At 43.4% G+C, this 20,044-nt stretch overlaps 1 protein-coding gene across 3 annotated transcripts in view; it reads right to left on the bottom strand.

The window, feature by feature from the left end:
* SUSD1 (sushi domain containing 1) overlaps positions 1-20,044 on the bottom strand; it is a 611,958-nt gene that overhangs the window by 145,627 nt on the left and 446,287 nt on the right. For all 3 annotated transcript variants that reach the window (XM_085641265.1, XM_085641267.1, XM_085641266.1), the window contains 3 exons: positions 10,031-10,124; positions 4,690-4,945; positions 2,394-2,433 (listed from right to left, as the gene is read on the bottom strand). In XM_085641265.1, the coding sequence (XP_085497391.1) occupies positions 2,394-2,433; positions 4,690-4,945; positions 10,031-10,124 (390 nt within the window). The remainder of the gene's footprint in view (positions 1-2,393; positions 2,434-4,689; positions 4,946-10,030; positions 10,125-20,044) is intronic.

The raw sequence follows: 20,044 nt of genomic DNA, 5'->3' as shown, positions 1-20,044 counted from the left end.
GGATAGCTTCCAACTCTTTCAACAAGGTTACCCAATACATCTGAATTTGCGGACATTCCCATATTGTGTGGAAGAATATACCCTCTGTCCTATTGCATCGCAGGCAGTTGGGCGCCTCTGCCCTCCCTATGCGGTGTAGTCGCGCTCTATCGTAATATGGTCTGTGCAGGTATTTAAATTGGAACAATCTAAGGCGGGACTTGATGGCCACTTCCCAGGGGTGCATCAGTGCTATTTCCCAATCCAGATCCTCGGTCTCCCCTAAGTCCACCTCCCACCTTGCTCTCAACTTCTGCAGGGAATCTAGCTTGTTATTGGTTATGGTTCTATATATCCAAGAGACTGCCTTTCCCCCGATTTCACCCATCAGGAGTTGTCTCTCTAACAGGGCGTATTCGGGGAGGTCGCCAGTGTCTATGTGTTGCGCTGGCCAAGCATTCGCTAGCTGTAAGTATTTATAGTATTGCGTCTGGCGCATATCGTACTCTTTCTGGAGATAGGAAAATGTTACCAGCTCATTATGATATATTATGTCTTTAAGTTGTGAGATGCCCAGCAAGTCCCACTTCCCGAAACCTCTCAGCTTTGCAATTTCTTTAAGCCGGCTCCCCACTCAAAGTGGGGTTTCCCAGGTCACCCGATCATCCCACTTCATCTGCCTTTCCGCCTTCTTCCATGCCATGATCACAATCCGCGTAGCCGTTAGGAGCTTTGTGGAACCCCTCCCTCCGTAGAGGTAATGTGTGTGCGGGTGCCCAGCAAATTGTGTGCGTTCCAGCGCGTACGTAGGGTGGTCTCTCTCCATATGCTCCCATTCATTTACAACAATTAAATGGGCCGCCCAGTAATATGCCCAAAGATCAGGTAGGGAAATGCTGCCATTATATTGGTTGCGTTGCAATGTCGCTAGCACTATCCTTGGAGGCCTCCCGTCCCAGAGGAACGTCCTCAGTGTGTCGTCAATTTTAGTGAACAACTCATCTGGTATCAGCTGATATGTGTTTTGCAGAATATATAAGAATTTTGGGAGCACTATCATTTTGTAAAGCACCGCCCTGCCTAGCAACGTCAACGGCAAGGATTTTCACCTTTCTACATCTGCGCAAAACTCCCCGAGCACCCTATAAAGATTGCGAACTAGCGCCACTGCTGTATCCGTTGTCACATAAATCCCCAGATATTTTACGCCATTGGGGGCTATCTGAAGCTGGCTTGGGTCATCACTGTACCCTCCACCCTGGCCCACTGGATAAAGGCATGATTTCTCCCAGTTAATTTTATACCCTGTATGTGCGCCGTAGTCCTCACAACTAGCCATAATATTAGGGAGCCAACGCAGGCATTCTTGTGCCATGGCACAAGGGTGCACGTGTTATCAGCAGGATTGTGTTTGCTCTGGAAGGGCCACCTTTCCCTTCAAAAACAATCCAAATAGACATATACCTTTTTCTATGTGTGCTGTAGAATTCAGCACACATGGGAAGAGGAAGTCACAAGTAGAAATACAAATATTTCTCCTCTTTACGCCTTTGTCAAGTAGGCACACCATTTTGGTGCAATCCTTGATTTACAAGTGTCTGTAAATCTGGTGTTTGCGTCAAAATACATGAGTGGATGCATGGGAACGCCCTTGCTCCACACATGTAACGCTTATACGACAGAAAGTGATGCAAGGGTAAGAATCTATAAGCAATACAATGAATAAAGGCTAGGGTAAGCATTGGTTCTACATTTGTCCCATATTATGTTGACACTTAGAACTGTATCTATAACTAAGTGGCTTTATGTCATGATATCAGCTCATGCAAGATGTTGTGAGTAAGAAGGGACAGCAAGATTGTATGATCTTCTACAACTACAACTGCTAATAGCAAGTTCAACAGAAGTAACTCTACGAACAGATATCATTGCTTATGGAAAAATGCAGTGTCAGTTGGGTGAGCAGAGTAAGGACTTTGGGGTATTGATGTGGCTGCTACATAATTCCTGTGCCCATGTCTGTACCCATACAACTCCTTCTGCTTAATAGCCTCCCCGGCTAAGCTTAAACGGTTTAATAAATGTCTTACAATATGGACATTTTCCCCATTTGCCACCATAAGATATGAAAGTGCAGGACACAATATTTCTTCATCAAATAAATTATTTTTTGCCACAGTAAAAAGAATCGATGGAGTAATGCACATTTCAACCATAATTACTCCTGCAGATTGTCCACATAGAGAAATAGGATTTTTAATGGAATCTATGTCTTTAGTAGATAGTGATGCAAAAAGTGAGAAATCTAGTCAATTGTAGGTGAAATCCCAGTTTGACTTTTAAGTATAAGTGAGTGAGTTGGCTCTTAGATGATATCCTTTAAAATGAAATAAAGATAGTTGAAAAAGACCTACCTTTTATTTGTGCCCATGTCATGCAAGACTGTGCTCTTTCCTGAAAATGAGGAAAAAATGACGATTATCATTTATAATACACCTGGTTTTTCTCTTTAACTGTGTAACACAGCGTCTATCATTACTCTGCAAGAAGTTAGTGATAGACGAGAAGCGAGAGTTAAACTATGATAACTCTCAGATTTGAAGGAAGAGGACAGATGGCCTCCCAAAACACTGCCTGGTTTTTCCCAAGAAAAAGCTAACACTAAAAATAAAATGGAGTATTCATGTTGGGAGTAAAACACCAGTCACTGAACTTCCCAGGGGCCTGAGTTACTGATGGAGAGCATATCTCAAACATGGTTTCTGGGAGAATCTTACCTACGTCATCCGGATAGACAGAGACAGTCAATCAATTGACGTAAGACGGCAGAGATCAGGCCATCACCCATTGGGTGTAGAGTCTCCATTATTAAGCCCAATGGGGTGATATATTTGCAAACGATACTTAGGACACAATGTTTTTGTCAGACAATATTTAGTCCATGATATTCTGATATCAAATACAAAGCAGTTTGGTGGCTGTGGTGATATAATCACACATCCGAAGCAACCAATGTGGGGTCAAGTAACAGAAACCAACGTAGTAGGAAAAAGCAGCAGTGATCAGATGGCAGCCTACATACACCCTGCTACCAATAGAGTGCAAGCTGATCATAAACCTAAAGGTACAGCACACAAAAATGGTCACTTGAGGGTACTGGAGTCAAACTGAGTCAAACTGAATCTATTCTAGTTTCTTTTATTTATTCTGGTAGTTGGTCATCAAAAGATGTTTGAGACTTCTCAAACATCTTTTGATGACCCACTACCAGAATAAGTAAAAAAACTAGAATAGATTCAGTTTGACTCAGTTTGACTCCAGTACCCTCAAGTGGCCATTTTTGTGTGCTGTACCTTTGGGAGGATACACTTGAGGTTGAACCTTCTTCTATTTCTCCACGTTAAGATAAATGTCACCAAAGCACACGTAACATGTACTCCATGTGGTTACACAAGGAGTTGTTACAAAATAGTTCATTAACTCCAAGAGTTTTTTTAGGAGTTCTCCCAAATATCCACACAGATCTTGTTAGTGAATTTGTACACACCAAGTGGAATATCTTCACAGCACCACACCTCACTGAAAGAAATGTAGATTCTGTTCTCTTGGGCACTCCACTTACTCATCATCTCTCTGGCCCCTGAGTTAGTAGACTTGCATTGTACCAAATATTGAATTCTCCAAATTAAGATGCAAGCATGTAAAATCAGGGGTAGAAGGCCTTTGGGGCATAAACATGGCTTTATGTCGATGGCCCACGAATGCGAGTTCTGCTCTCTGTTTCTGCACAGTTAGAACTTACTTTAGACATATTTAAGGAGGAAGCTGAATTTGATCACTTCTTTGTGTATCAGGCCCCCACAGTTGACCCTTTAAAGAAATCAATCACATCTACCTCTGCTATTCAAAAGTGCAGATGTGAGTGGTGCAGTAGGTGCATTGGCAATGGGTTGTTGACAAGTTAGGGGCTCCCTGCAACCTATTTACGGCTATCTTTTACAACTCAACAGAGAAACAAGTCGTGTTATATTATCTGATTGAATTAGGGCCTATAATATCCTCTATAAATCACTGCTGCTGTTACAGATGAGCAGTTTAAAATAAATATATATAGAATATTTCTGTGTTAGCCACGTACATAACTTTAGAATTTTAACTAAAAAATACCATTCAAAGATGGTGTCTGTATGTCTGGAAAATGATGGCTATGTAGAGATGCTCCAGATTATTGCTAGTCTTGTGCCTCTACTATCAAAACAGGTTTTGACACAGCGAATAGGCGTGTTGTTGGCTGCCAGCCCCTTTCCTTTGCCAATCCTTGTTTTGTTTTATCATGTTTTTTTTCCAAACGTAATTGTTGGGGAAGCTGCATGGCCCTAGTCAATCAATAGTGGGTAAAAGCTAAATTATTGTTGGTCTCTAAAAACGCACATTTCCGTAGTAGACCCCAGCACTAAAGAGAACTACTTTGTGTGTGGATGTGCTCCTGTTAAAAGGGAGAATGCCATCACCCACAGTAAAGTGCTGAAGTGTGCTGACCCACTTCCTATGCTGTATACTCTGGTGGAAGAAGAAACAACTGAATGACACACTAGTAGACCAATGGAGCAAGAGAGCTGTATGAAAGCCCCTGAAGTATATTATACACATAATTTAAGAAAAATCTAAAGATTTTTGCTAATGCCAGACTTAAAAAGGAAAAATACAAACCTGGTTCCATTGGCTTGTGATTCTCAGGATGATGCAATACTCTTTTCCTCTTCTCAAGGGAGCGTTGTAAAACTCCCCATAATACTGTCTGTCTCCAAGCGAGAACTCCAGGTGATCCACAAAGTCTTTGGACAGGATCTCTGCCGTCACGTATCCCTCTGTGCTGGTGACGTTGCTGAAGAATCCCGACCTCACATGGGTATCACATCTAAATGTGTGCTGGGAGCCAAAGGGAACCACCAGGATTTGGTAGGAGCTGGAGAGAGAAATAAGATGGATGCCCATCAGGATTAAACTCTACTTAGATGCATTTACCTTGTCTGCTATTGTTTTAGCATCACAGAAGGTGAGAGCCTTTGAAGAACATGGAAGGAAGAGGATCTTGGCCAAGTTTTTATTTCAGTGGTTATGGAAAACCCATTGTTTTCAAGACAGAGTGCGAAATCCAGGGGAAGGGGAGACACCACCGGTAGAACTAAAGCTATCATTGAGTGAGTAGGGTAAAAGAAATGTCTACAGTGGATTCTTCTCTTGAGCCCAGAAATCAGAGGACTTTCCCTTACTATTCAATGAGAAATCAGGCCCTCTGCATCCTTTGTGTGTGCTTTGATTAGATTTCATCAAACAGAAATTAAACCATTAGCGCTTGTCAGATTATGGGGTTAAAATAAGGCAAATCATTATAAAGTTATGCATGCTTTGTGGCACCAGCAAACAACTACAGAGAAGGCAACAGTAGATGAAAGTAGTGTCTTATCCGCTAGAATGGCGCTGGTGATTAGAATGAGGGAGATGCTCATAAGGGTTGATTCACAAACCTGTGGCAAAACAAATGCGAATATTGGCATATATAGATATAACTTTACAGACCGTCCCATAAACTAGTGTGCGAAATCACTAGGCATCCAAATTCGGATCTAGAACGCAATGTTTGTTCATAGTCCTATCTTTGTGTCAATGAATGCTAGTATTAAGGAGGGTGGAAATGGATTCTCGCCATACCGTGAACAAGCTTTGATAGCGAAACCCGTTGATGAGGCAAAACTTTGCCTGGATTAAAACTTTGAATGAGCACCCCTGGGAGTCCTGGATTTCTTTCCTTGCACGTTTGGGAAAGTGGTGGATGTGATTTATGGGGCGGCCGGAGCCCGTCCAGGACCGCCGTGTTTGAAGCTCCGTACTTCCGGGGTTTTTGAGTAATTTAAATATATATAGACTGGTGTATGAGTAAGTGTGGCTTAGTCTTGTAGTATGCCTGCCTCATTCATACATTTCAGGAGTAGGTCAGGAGTACTAAAGACTGATTTCCAGAAATACACTGTAGAAAAACACTGCATAATATTTGTAAACAGGGCCTTTGTGTTATTATGCATTCATTTTCAGACTGCTCTTTTTCCTGCACTATACATATTCCCCTGTACACTTCTTCCTTTCCTGCACAATTTCAGGGTCCATTGAAGTGAACTTTACAGTTAAGTATGGTACATGCATTACAAATGTTTGTGAATAGCTACAAAACCATAACGTGTGGGGTGTAACCTCTTTTGCACTGCCATTTCCACAGCACCCCAATAACACTCCTCTTGGAGTGTCCTTTTGTCTTTTTTTATGTGCAGAAAAAAATGAACAATGTACATATGGGTCGTGTATACTGGTATGGCACCAGAATATAATAATCAGAATATCGTCTGACGCAAATATCGTGCCCTAAATATTATTTACAAAAGTAGCGTCCCATGGGAGGCATGTTTCCCACCAGTGCTTTAGTGCATGGTGAGGTGCAAATGGCTCTCTAAGTAACTGCTGTAAACTTCATTAGGATAGGCCAGAGGATGAAATTGCTATGCCCTATAATGAAGCACATTGAACCAGTGTGCACATGAGTCCTGCGTGCTACCATTGGCTGCCTTCTTCTACAAGAATAACACCCACCAACTCACAGCACACAGCAGCATTACAAAACAGCCTTTGGGTGCAAGAAGGGAACACGTGTGGTGTTGCTAGGCAAAGTGAGTGACACTCCTGACTGTTGATGAAACCATCTGTTATGTTGATTGTGTAGTGCTTTATAAAACTCTTAGGTTGCCTCAAGCCGCTGGACTGGACATATTGAGAAGAGTGATGAGAACAGTGGAATGGAGGGAACAAGATAAAAGAAGTGAGGGAGAAGACTTGTAGATGAATTGGTCTTCTCCAAAATGCTAGTCTCTCACTGTACAAAGCAATAGTGCTTTGTTGGTGAAAAGGCCTTTATAGATTTGACTTGCAAGTAGGCAAGGACTGAGCAGGAGAGGCAGGAGTGGGTGGAAGGAGTGGCAGGAATGAACAAGAGAAAGAAGGAATTAGCAGAGGACAAGGGGATGAGGAGAGACATTTGGGAACGTTCCGTGAAATTTAAGGGCCAAACGAGTGACATTTTCCAAATGGTAATTCTAGGCCTCACCATCAGTTCCCCCCCCCCCCCCACCACGAAGTGCAACACTTAATAGGTTTGCTGTAAATATATATAAGTGGCAGCTTTGTGAAAATGTGGTGAGGTACCTCATTGGACTAAAACATGTTGCAAATCAAAGGTTGGCATTCTAGTACTGCAGACTTAGCCTTTAAGCCTTCTCTGGTTAATAAATGAGTACCATTGTCTTGGGAAATATTAACACCCATTAGGCACAGCAATAGAAGCCTACAATCTTGTCACAGGAACTTCCCACACCCTCGTGTATGCATACATCTATTAGAGAAGAAGTTGTGCTGGTGTTGTGGGCTTATACTACAGAACATGCGTGCTCTAGGTCAGCACACAAGGCTGTATATATTCATTTTAAAACTGAACCTGGCCCATGAATCTTGCTTCTGGTCTTGTGATGGTTGTTCCTTGACATTTGAGGTTGTGTCCTGGGATCTGAGGTTGTGCCAAAGTTTGTATGTGGTGTTTTTATACTGCACACTTAGCCAAAGGATAATGACCTCTGTACATCATCAAGGCATTTGAAGCTAATTCTGAGACTAGCATTTTGACGCCTGGCTTTCAGCATTTGAGGATGTTGCTAGGCTTAAGCTGGTTGTACTTCTACAGTCAGGACTATAAGGGGGCCATTTAAGCAATAATTTAGCTTTTAAGTTTGTACTTTGAGCACGTGATGATTGTATGATGTCTGTCTCCTGGATATGATGGCTGCATTGTTGGCGTATAATGGCAGGACACTACCTCATATAAATGGCAACTAAAACAGATGTTGATCTGCTATAGCAATTTTTTTTAATTTTATTAATTTTGCAGTACTGTAACTTCAGTGAGTCCACGTCTTGTAATGGTATGAGTGAAGGTCACGTGGCACCGCTTCCTGTGAAGTCATGAGGAAAAAGCTCTTGTGACAATACTTCCTCTGATGTCATCATATTGTCTATGGCAATGTGATATGATGTATGCTACCCCTGGCATTTGGGTGAAGCGGCGTCCATTGCTCCTATAGTACCCTCTGGTACTAGGTTTCTACTCACCTCCTCCAAACTGCACATACAAGGCACATTATGCAAGATAGAAAGCAGTGGGAAGAGGGAACAAGAAAGGGAGATTTGCAAAAGCAGACAATTCAAATATGGCATAAAAAATAGTTACAGAGGGGTGGGGGACAGGGGTTTAAGCAATCCAGACACAGACATAAAAAACAGGAAAGTGAAAGGTAAAGGTGGCTTGTAGAGTTTCTCTGTAGTGACTTAATAGAGGCTACACAATATTGTACAACCCTTGTAAAGAACCAAGCCATTGATTCCACAAGGAGCAAGGTAAACCAGAGAAAGTTTGATACTGGGGTAAGTTTTGAAGATAAACCTGTTAACTGCAGAACTGATGTATACTGTAACATGTGTAAGAAGAGAGCAGGGGGAAACAGACAGGGAAAGTGGTTCAAAACTTAACATGTGGGGGAAAGGGGCCTACCTTGATGATAAAGAAGCAGTATATGAGAGAAAACAGCTAGTGAATGAAGTGTAGAGATATTTAAGAGTTAATTCACCCCAAAATAGTACATCATTGTGGTGTAGGTATACACCTACCATTAGAGTTGATTCGCTTGTGTTTTGTAATTCTCAGACATGTATATAATATGCTCTAAGCCCTAACCCTATGATTATGGATTGAAAGTATAACTGAAATTTCGCAGGGGAAGTCTTACAGTAAATATTTAATACGTATATTCTTTCTATTCTTCTATCTAATGCATGGAATTCATTTTTATATTTCAATAAACTTCGTTTCCTGTGTCCACTTTAAAAATATGTTTTTGGAGCCCCTTCCCACACTTTCTGCATCATTTAGGTCTTATCCAATTAGGCCTACATGTAAAAATGCAATGCACTCGAGAGGAGACACTAGAAGTGTTTCCAAATACCCACAATGTTAGGAAACAAAGGGTGTTTGACACTTTGGTAATCCCAGCTCCCGTGCATTCTGGGGGGAACAACCACTCATCCGGTACCCTACCTGTATTTACAACCGTGGTAAACCAGTCTAACCAATGTCCCTTCTAGTAACTCCAACTGGACCCATGCAAATTCGTCAATTCTAAGGGGCAGATTTACAATCCCCCTTCACCACCAGTACGTCACTTTTCGTGACGTACTGGTGGCACAGGGGGCTCCTGCATATTTACAAGGAGAGGAAAAGCCACCCTGCGTGACTTTTCCTCTCCTCGTAAATATGGCCCCTTCACACGCAGCACTGTGCGTTGAAGGGGTGTTCCATGGGTGTTGCTGTGGGTGTTCCCACGCAACACTCATGGAACAAGACACATCTCCAGATTTATGAGGAATCGTAAATCTGGAGATGCGTGTGAATGCTACGTCACCCTAGAGGTGGCGTAGCGAGGCGCAACGAGGAGAAATGTTTTCAGTTCTCCTCGTTTTTTCCTCTTTCAATGTGTGCTGCATTCTACAGCACGCATTAAAAGAGGAAAAAGCCTCTTGTGATTGTTTTTGTGCAGGAAGGTGTCCCTTTCTGCACAAAAACAATCTCCCCACGACACAGACATCCTTGCACCAAGGGTGCCGGTGCATGGCTGCAGTTTGTGCGCCAGCGCAGGGGAAGCACAGAGATGCGACATATTCTTGTAAATATGTCGCATCTCTGTGCTTTCCAAACTAACGCAGCACGGCACAGCAAAATGACTTGCTGCACCGTGCTGCGTTACTTTGTTGTAAATCTGCCCCATAGTCTGTAAATAGTATATGTCATTCGTGGCACTGATGCATACATTAACCGTCTCCACAGACCTCATAAGAAGATGATCAAAGTTGGCCAAGAGTGTACATGGACCAATTGAACCTTCCTCAATATGTCGCCCACCTGATAGGACCATTTCTTTCTTCGGCTCTCCGCAGGCTGAGTTTCGGTGCCACACCTTGCACTTCTATGAATTTCAATTCCGGAAGTGGAGGATCTAGAACAGCAAATACAGAAAAGACCATGGGTAACAAGAGGATATCAGAAGGGCAAAATCAAAAAAGGCGAGACACAGGTGGCAGTAAAAAGTGTGATTCGAAAGTTCACACCACAATTATGAAGTGTCAGAAGAGTTACTGTATTAACTTGAGCAGAACAATGGCTCTCGATGGAAAACAAAATTTGAAATGTGCCTGCAGCAGTACATATAACAACCAGAGATTTACAAATATCAGGCATGGTTCCCCAGAGGTGAAAAAAAGCCCTTTTGAATTTCATACAAGAACAAGCTTGCCAGTCTGTATATGTTTCACACAGTGACTTCAATAACAATCTTTGCTGTGGTGAGTTGCACTGGTGACAAATTACTTTCTCCCCTTCTGTACCTGTTGAGGAACTCGTCAGCCACATCCTCTACTCTCACAGGCTCTAAGGGACTGATTCTTTTTGCTCTACCAACCCCAAAGAGCTCAGGACAGTCCACTGAGGCGTCCTGTGGTGTGAGTGTGCAGATCCCGTGGCTTCCTGAGACACTAAAGAGGAATTATGGTCAGAGACAGGAATTAGATGAATTGCAAGGCCACTGTGAAGAGTAACATTTAGGTTTTCCATATAAGTTGACCAGTGTTTTCACTGGTAAAATTGGACTCTCCTGGATTGCAATTTATCCGGTCCAATAAATATTTACTCCCAATTATGAGTCTGTCCCTGATAATGGGGACTAATATGCATATTTTGGTACTTGAAGCACCAAAATCCGCATGACCCGATCATTATATGGCATTTTTTCCCCAATAGCTTTCAAAGTGTTTGACCAGCTAACATTTATCTGTGGCAAAATGTTGGAGTGAGGTGTTAGCTGCCAAACTCTTAATTGAGGTATTTGTGGTAATAGGAGTTCCATGTAGGGACCGGTGGCAAGAATTATGCTGCACTGTCTTCATTTTATTTTTTACAGCAGCCATCTTAAACAACGACAAAGACATTTTATTTCCCATGAGCCATGGGAAAGGGAAGAAGTTCATTTCCAACCAATCAGTTACATGAATACCCTTCACATTCCTCTGTCGACTCTTCTTTCTCCCTCTTTCTTCGCTGCTCCAGCAGCCATCAGATATTAGTTTGGCCCAGGGACTCTTCTTTAGATCAACGTTCTTCAATCTGTAGGGCGCGCCCCCCTGGGGGGCGTGACACCATCTCAGGGGGTATAAAGGAGGAAAGGTCCCAGAGTATACAAGTTTGTTGAAAAATAACATAAATTCGATACCAACGGATATTTAAACAAAAAATTGATGTCAAAGTGTTATTTAATCACACAATGGCAAAATACACATTTTTCATAAATATGACACTAATTAAACAGTGCGGGGTGCCATACGAAGGAAGGGGGGTAGTGAATATAGTGAGGTAAGGGGGAAGTGACATATAAAATATGTGAAACAGTCACAAATTAATTGTAAGGCAAAACAATTTTAAGCCACACAATCCAAATGGAATTCATCAATTTGAATGTAAATTATTTACAATAACCATGTACAGAAAGAAAAACACAGTGTGCATTGCACTGTTGAAAGTACTGGCAATGTCATATTGTCGACGTTTCGACCCCTGGACATGGGTAGGTAAGTTGAATCCTTACTAACGGGGTCTTCTTCAGGACAAAGGGGACGGTATAACACGGAGAGATGGCACCATGTTTTCAGATGGACATATGGTCACTGTTGGCTTGGCATCAAAAGGCGCAGGGGCTGCTAGGCTCCAAACGAGGGTGGGGTGATTTACACTCAATTATAGTTAGGAAAGCATCAGAGAAATTAATAACTCCAACATCACACGCCGTGGCGTACCATCGGTGGGAACAGTGAAATCTATCACAGCGAGATTCAGCCTCGTGAGCAGCGGCAGCAACTGCTGTCCTCAGAGTTCACAAACCAAAGCACTTAAGCAGCACTGGGTAGCCATTTAACTAGAGAGGTCTGCACCGCAGGGGGGGCACGCACTCCACCCTAAACTCTTTCCTTTGTTTTCCACTGTCCCAGGTCTTAAATCGATTGGAGAACTACGGAGCAGGGGGGGAGGTGAAATCGATGGGGAACGACATGGTTTTTGTATTATCAAGAGCCAATGGTCCCAGCACGGGGTTAATTTCTAGAGCTGAAATGCTTCAGCTGCAGTGGGATTCAAGGAGTCTCGTCTGCTATGAAACCGAAAGCAACAAACATTTCAGCTCTAGGAATTAACCCTGTCCTGGGACGGTTAGCTCTTCCCAGAAAGGAGTCAAAGTATTAAAACTATACAGGCATCTCCTGTGGTATCAATGCCCCTGTTTATAGCCTCATTCCAGGGCTGTGGTAACTTCAAAATCTGCAGAAAACAGTGTTTGTGCCAAATTTAGAACTACGAATTCTGCGCTAAAAGAGCTTGGACCTCAGATTTGAACGACTTAAATTCCAGCAGGGCACTTTACATAAACCACACCCTGGAGTTCCACCGATTATACTGCAATGCATGTCCTCTGCTTCCACCTTCGACACGCCATGCACGGTTTGCCTGCTATGAATGTCTACATTTACCTAGTTCCATCTCAGTTTGCACATTTTTGTTTCTCGCATTGTCTTGCAGTGCTTCAAAGTGCCAAAAGGTGACAAGGTACCATCACTGAAATACAATACTTAAACAGGTAGATAACATCAGGCGATGTGTCCACTGTGCTACACCTGCGCCACCCGAAACCCAGGGATTCAAAATTTATCAGAACGTTAAATCGGTTGCCTGCTCTACAGGAATTATTGGACAATCACAGAGAACTCCATCCGTTCCACTGCTTCTGGCTTAGGTTTCTATAACCTTTCTATTTATTCTACTCGTACGACTTTCATATTTCAGTATGTCATCCAATAAGGTGCGACCGGCACCTACTCTGGACCAGAAGGATGAATGTCCTCTAGGCTACGCCCGTCTGGCTGGAGGCAATGCATGTGTAATTACCAGCATCCAAGGCCTGCACCTGAGAAATACTGGGAGAAAAGGGGAGGAGAGTAAAAGTGACACAGTTGGTTTATGTCTTGCTTTCAGTCACTGCACATCTTCCTTCAGTATAGGACAGAGGGGCAGCAACACCCATAGACTCTTGTTGTAAAATGTGCCCTAAACATGGTTTACATGCCATTCCCACAATGCATTGCACATTCGAAGGTGATGTCCTACATGTGTGATGTTGTCAGCGCTTCTGTATCAGTGCCCCCCGCCCTTCGAGCTGTGCTGTCTCTTGGAGCAGTAGGACACCATCAGGCGCGAAAAGCCCATAGGGCTAAAAGGGCTTCAGCCCTCCCCCCGTCGTGTGTCTCTGGGCTGCTACAGCTCGAGCTGCTGTGAGCTCGGCTGGGCAGTGTCTGGAACCTTCTCTCCGGCACGCCCCAGTTTTTCACAGGTATTTGAAGACCATTTGCATATTTACATACCTTTGGAAACTGGTTACTGAGGCAAAGTTTTTTTTCTGGATCCAGTACCCCCTGGGCCCCCTCTCTGCCTATTCCTTACATTTGTATTTTACATTTACTGCTGTAGTGTGAGAATGCTTTTCATGAAAAGGAATATAAAGTAGGGTTGCTAAAAGAAAAATACCAGCCATTTGTTGTTTAAAGAGCCAGCAAAGGCCTCATCTTGACAATGATATGGGTATAAACAAAATAGAATGCATCCATTTGTAATGTGACTTTTCTGTCTTTGTTCCCTTTAATTAGCAGTCATGGATCATTCAGGCAGCTCTAGAACACAATTTAAAATTATTTCTATTTATATTTGCTGTTGGAAGTATGCACAGATAAGTGCTGAAAATACTTCTTTAGGTGACTGTTTATTTTTGTACAGCCAGGAATATCGATCTAATGAGCTGGCAACCCTAATCACAAGACAGGAAGTTTGTTGCAAGATAAGCACATTATTTATTTCCTCCACCTGCACTCACAATGCACTTGTGCTGGTCACCCTGTACTTCACCCTGCAGTGACATGAGCACACTACTCACCCTGCACTTATGTGATACTTCACTCACCTGTCCCCCTTACTGCCCAATCTGCAATCTCACTCAAATAAGCCCATCACTAAACATACATTCATTCGTCCCACTCTGCACTTACATCTGAACCCAAATTCATATGGTCACCTCACTCACCCTGCAGTCACTCCTCTTACCCTACTCTCACATCTCTCACCGTGCACTCACATGGGCACTCCTGCGCCCCCACACATCGCAGAGGGTTGATGTGCCTGCTACAAAGAATATGTACCATGCAGATCAAAGAGCTGAGTGTGAGTAAGTAGCGCTATAAAAAAATGAAATGCTTGTCAGAAAGGGGCTATTGAGAGATGAGGTGCATTGTTGGTTAGTAGTAGTGAGGGAATTCATGGAGAAAGAGAAAATGGGGTAGGGGGCGCCAAAAAAGACTGTGCACTGTGTGCGACCAGTGCTAGGGCCAGCCCTACCTGAGAGTGTTAGCTCCCCCCGAAGTTCAGGTCTAGTTGCGCCCCTGTACACACGTATTGGCATGACGTGCCCCATCAAGGTTTTCGGCCTAATTTACAAAAGTACACATTTACATGCACTGCAATCTAGCCTTTCAGGGGTCCCCTTGATATAGACAGCTCTGTTTTTGCTCTGATGGCCTGGAATAATTCCTAAACAGAGTCTTGTAAATACCATCATTTTAATTTCTTTTTAATGTGATTGATGTGAGAGAGTCTATTACTATGTGTAGAGAAATGTGTTTGTTTGATGCAACAACCATAAAAAAGTTTCTTTTTGATCAAAACGGGTCCTCACATATGAGAAATTGAAGGATGCCACAGATATTATTCGCTGTAAAATTAGTGGGCTGCTGCGGTGTTACAACAGGGAAAACACACATCACTATCTCTGAATATCGGATGTAAACACTTTTAGAATTTCTGGATGTGGAGCACAACCTGAGGACGGCAGTAGCAAAAATCCATCCACAGACTGACCGTCTCTGTGGCAAAAAACAGGCACACTTGTCACATTAATGTTAGTGGTGTTATTTTCAATCTATGTCATGTGTAAAACAAAGCATCCTAGTAAAAACAATTTGTGCACATTTTATCTTGGAAAACTGTGTTTTGAGCTGTGTAATAAGCCTGTGCCATTTAACCACACCCACTCACAAACCTGCAGTTTACTAAACACTCTTATTGTGTTGAACATTATCTGCCGGATATGGCCTGGGATATGCGGGTGGCGGTCGATTATTTAGTGTACCAGATTCCAGAAATTTGTCAGGTGGTGGGGGGGGGGGGGGCACATCTAAAACAATTCAGCTGGGGGGCTCAACCTCCAAAAGTTTGAAGACCTCTTCTTTAGAAGATACACTGCATGCTTTACCTGTAGTCTTGATATTTTATCCTTGTAGCGGCTCTGATGCTCATTTGCAGCCGCTTCTATCCTCCATTATTTGCCTCAAGTGGTCTTCTGGCCACTAGAGGGAGCACATTTCATATGCAATGCGTCATATGACGCGATTGCTTTTCCTTGTCTCTGGAGGCCAGAGCACAGTTCGGGACTTCCCCTTAGCTTGCCCATGTGAGTTCAGCTGTGGAGAGCGAATTGTGTGTGCCCCGAACCACCTGGTGTCTGAACTCCCACACGGGGTCTGTATTTCGTGAAGTCCAGCAACAGTGCACACTTCAAATGGTCGAAACACCACCCTAGGCAGCAATCGTCAGCCCTACTAAAATAAAGGGTGTGTTGGTGTCCTGGGGGCCGTCCCATAATTGAAGAATTTATAGCTATCAGGCTATATTTTGACACCATGGGTATCCACAGTCAGTATTGCCATATATAGCGATGCAGGAGTCAGCAGACTCATAGGTTGAAGGCTAGTCAGTCTCTGTTTTTTCCAATCATGAACGAGTTCTGTGAGGCTATGGATGCTTCCATCCACAGGGTGGTCTTGGACGTTGTGGCACCCTTGGAGCAGAAACTCCTCCAAATGGCTGAAAGATACTTTAAACACCTCACACCAAGGGAAGACCTGTCAGGACCTTTGGCCCTCATACCTTCAGGGCAGCCCGGCCCAAGACACCCCGAGAACCCACACAAATGCCCGCACGCCCTGGGGGTTGACTTGGATGCCTTTGTAGGCTTATGTAGGCTTATGAAGGCTTTCATGAACCAAGCTCCGCCACTGCCCTCCCCTTTGCCCCTACACCAGTCTTTGTTTTTGTTTCCGATGGCTGCTGTGAAAAAGAAAGTGAAGAAAGTACAGCATAATCCTCGGCTCTGTGTCCTTAATAGAATTGAAACTTTCCATTACGATAGCTAGGACGTTTTTCATTACTGCACATATCCTAGTTAACCGGGCCTATCACAATGAGGGTCATAAAATCCAAACAGCAAACCAGCAAATATAGCATTGTTTTTAATTAAAACTTGGTAGTCTTTCTTGTGCAGTGTACCCATATTACATGGGTAACATGAAGGCATGCAGGCCACATCACCCTAACTTAACCTTATTTAAACTTGCACGTGATCAGTTGCTGTTTAATTATTTTACACTTCATTTGCACATTCTTTGACACTTAATATGGACCACAAGTCTGACTCATAATAATACAAATTATTTTATACTAAGTTTATTGAAATATGAAATCCTGAACCCACCTGATCAGAGGCCAGCATATTAGTAGGACAGATGATTTTTGCTATTTAGGTATCCGGATAGACGCAAAATGAAAATAAGACACGTTAATTTGGGCTCAGGTGCAATCGTTTAACAGAGTGACACATGGCATTAACGCTTTTGCAAGAAGGCTGGGACATCCGCATATCAAATTTATATTGGCTCTAAATAGAGCCAAGTTTGTTCCCATAGTTTCCTTTGGCACAGAGATCCGGGACTATAAGCCTTGCCACCCTGTGCATGTGGCAGAGAACAAATTTCTCAGGAGGTTACAGACATTACCGCAGTTGGTACCCACAAAAGTCATCCATGAAGAACTGGGTGTGGGCTGTTTTTCAAATTTTATTCAAATCCGTCCTGTTCTATTATGGTTGTCTGTTTGGTTAAAAAAAAGATCTGGAATTTAATAGCACTAGAAAGACTTTTAGGGTTGGAACACAGCCATTTAATTCCATGGATTAAGTACATCAGCCAGAGCTGTTTTTGTGCCCAGAGACAATTCTGAAATCTGATGTGAGCTGGGTTAAAGGACATTTCAGCAGTATCAGCTTGAAAGAAGGGTATCCCTGTGTAAGACAGCCTGTCGGCATTATGCTACAGTCAAACTTTCAAGAGAGTGGGAATGGTATCTTACACTTGATATGCCGGTTTTCCACAGGCACCTTTTATCGTATTTTCACCTAAATATATTTCCCCAGCTGCTAGTCGGATGGCACAGAGGCTCAGAACCTGTTACTTGTATTTGTGATAATGTTTCTGTAATTGACACTTTACATATCATTTTTATTTGCCCCATTTTTTAAAATCTCGGCACTAAATATATCCGTCCTTTACTGCGACCACTGGGTTTCACACAAGCATGGCCGGCCCTACTATATCTACAATTTTTAGGGAGTCAAACAGTTTTGTTTTTATACCTCATGGTTTTTAGCAGGAGTCTCCCACCCCTCCCGCTGTTTGGAATACATTTGATTTGTGTTGATTCTAATGACTATTTATTGTGTGTGCTTTCCTGATTTATTATGATGAATCGATTAAAGTGATTTAAACTGAACTGAACTGAACTAAGTTTATTCTAAAGCATATCCCAAATGTGAGCTATATAAAAAATAAATTGTTTAAACTTTTTCATTCCCCAGCATGACAACGTGGATTTGCTAGTCTCAAAAAGGCATTTGCATCAATTCTGTTTGCTGGAATTTTCTCCTGGAGCACAGGCCTTAGTTATATTTTTAAGGAAAGTTTGTCAATGTGGTGAAGGGAGAGGAAGGACTTTTTTGTGGGTTCTAGGCCAAATGTATTGCTTGATTAGATAAGAGAAGCCTGCACCACTAAGCACTCATCCAACACCACAGGAAGCAAGCCATGCGAAACCCAACACCATAGGAAGCAAAGCATATAACAACCAACATCACAGGAAGCAAGCCATGCGAAACCCAACACCATAGGAAGCAAAGCATATAACAACCAACATCACAGGAAGCAAGCCATGCGAAACCCAACACCATAGGAAGCAAAGCATATAACAACCAACATCACAGGAAGCAAGCCATGCGAAACCCAACACCATAGGAAGCAAACCATGTACAAGCATTGGCATATCCAATAGGTCTCGCCTTTGGGACCTTATAAGTATTTAGTTATGCAACACAATATCATTGGTACAACAACATCAACTGTTGCATGGCTAAACACTTATAAGGTCCCAAAGGCGAGACCGATTGGCTACTATTTTTATGCCCGCAGAAATTAAGAAATGCTTACCAGGTAATATTCAATATGATATCACTTGATAAGCTTGCTGATTAGAAAAGTTTTGACCATAAGCGATTTACGCCACTCTGGCGCCCTAAAAAAGCTGCATTTGTGCGCAATCTTCGCAAACAGGCTCCAGGAGCGGTGTAAACCAGATCTGGCAGGGAAGAGCCTGTTCCACCAAGAGAAGCAGCGCAAAGAGTAAACAAGTCATTGTAAGGAGGTCTGGCCATGCCGGGGAGGAGGCTGTCCAATAGCAGCACGACTGGCGTGGTTGTGGGACACACTCCATCATCACCAGCATCCAGGGCTCGTCTCCCTGAACACACCCACCGTAAAGGCAGGCTGGTCTCACAACAACATACCAATTGAGCACGCCCTCACCGAACAATGCTGGCCTCACCGAACCACCAAAGACCTCACTTTATAAAGCAGCCATTTCTTAAGACGCATTCGCAGGGCAGCTAAAAGGACCCTTCACGCGATATGTCTGGAGGCCTGGTTTCACCACCGTTTAACGTGACGCACCTTTTACTGAAACGAACAGGCCCGCATTCATTAGCAGGCCAGCATCCATGAAAACCATCTGCATCTGGCGTGGTCTCACAAAAACACATGTGGCATAGCAAAGAGAATGAAAACAAACAATGCCTCTCGCTCCAACATCTGAGGTGCTGAAATACAGCTTTAATGGGGATTCCGAGGACACCCTAACATCCAGGTGCCACTGCACCTTCTGCACTATTGTCAGCCACGCAAAGGTCCAAAATATCAAGCAGCAGGCCTCTCTGTAACGCACCCTCCATTAGCAGTTACCAGTTCTTGAAGAACTCACACCTCGCCGAGAAGCAGATTCTCAGAACCAACCCAAGCAGATCTTTGCTGAAAACAAAACTCTTCCATGCAGTAAGGGAGGGGGAGGAGCGGGTGAGAGAGGGGGAGGAAAGCCTGCCATGCGAAGGAGTGGGTGAGAGAGGGGGAGGAAAGCCTGCCATGCTCTCAGAACCAACCCAAGCAGATCTTTGCTAAAAACAAAACTCTTCCGTGCAGTAAGGGAGGGGCAGGAGCGGGTGAGAGAGGGGGAGGAAAGCCTGCCATGCGAAGGAGCGGGTGAGAGAGGGGGAGGAAAGCCTGCCATGCGAGGGATGATAGAAACCAGGATAGCAGCTGTGCGCGTGCACGACATCGCGAACGCAAGCTGGAGGCCTGAAAAGCCACTAGGTTAGCACTTCCAAAACCCGCTTACTAAAACTCTCGCCAGAGCAGCGCTATAAGCGCTGGCTCAGGTGAGACCTAAAAAACCAACACCATAGGAAGCAAACCATGTAAAAACCAACACCATAGAAAGCAAACCATGCGAAACCCAACACCATAGGAAGCAAACCATGTAAAAACCAACACCACAGGAAGCAAACCATGTAAAAAGCAACACTACAGGAAGCAAACCATGTAAAAACCAACACCACAG

Source organism: Triturus cristatus, chromosome 2_2 (assembly GCF_964204655.1).
Source record: "Triturus cristatus chromosome 2_2, aTriCri1.1, whole genome shotgun sequence".
In the NCBI taxonomy this organism is placed as follows: domain Eukaryota; kingdom Metazoa; phylum Chordata; class Amphibia; order Caudata; family Salamandridae; genus Triturus; species Triturus cristatus.
Note: the sequence above shows the minus strand (reverse complement) of the source record. Positions and strands in the feature narration are given on the sequence as shown.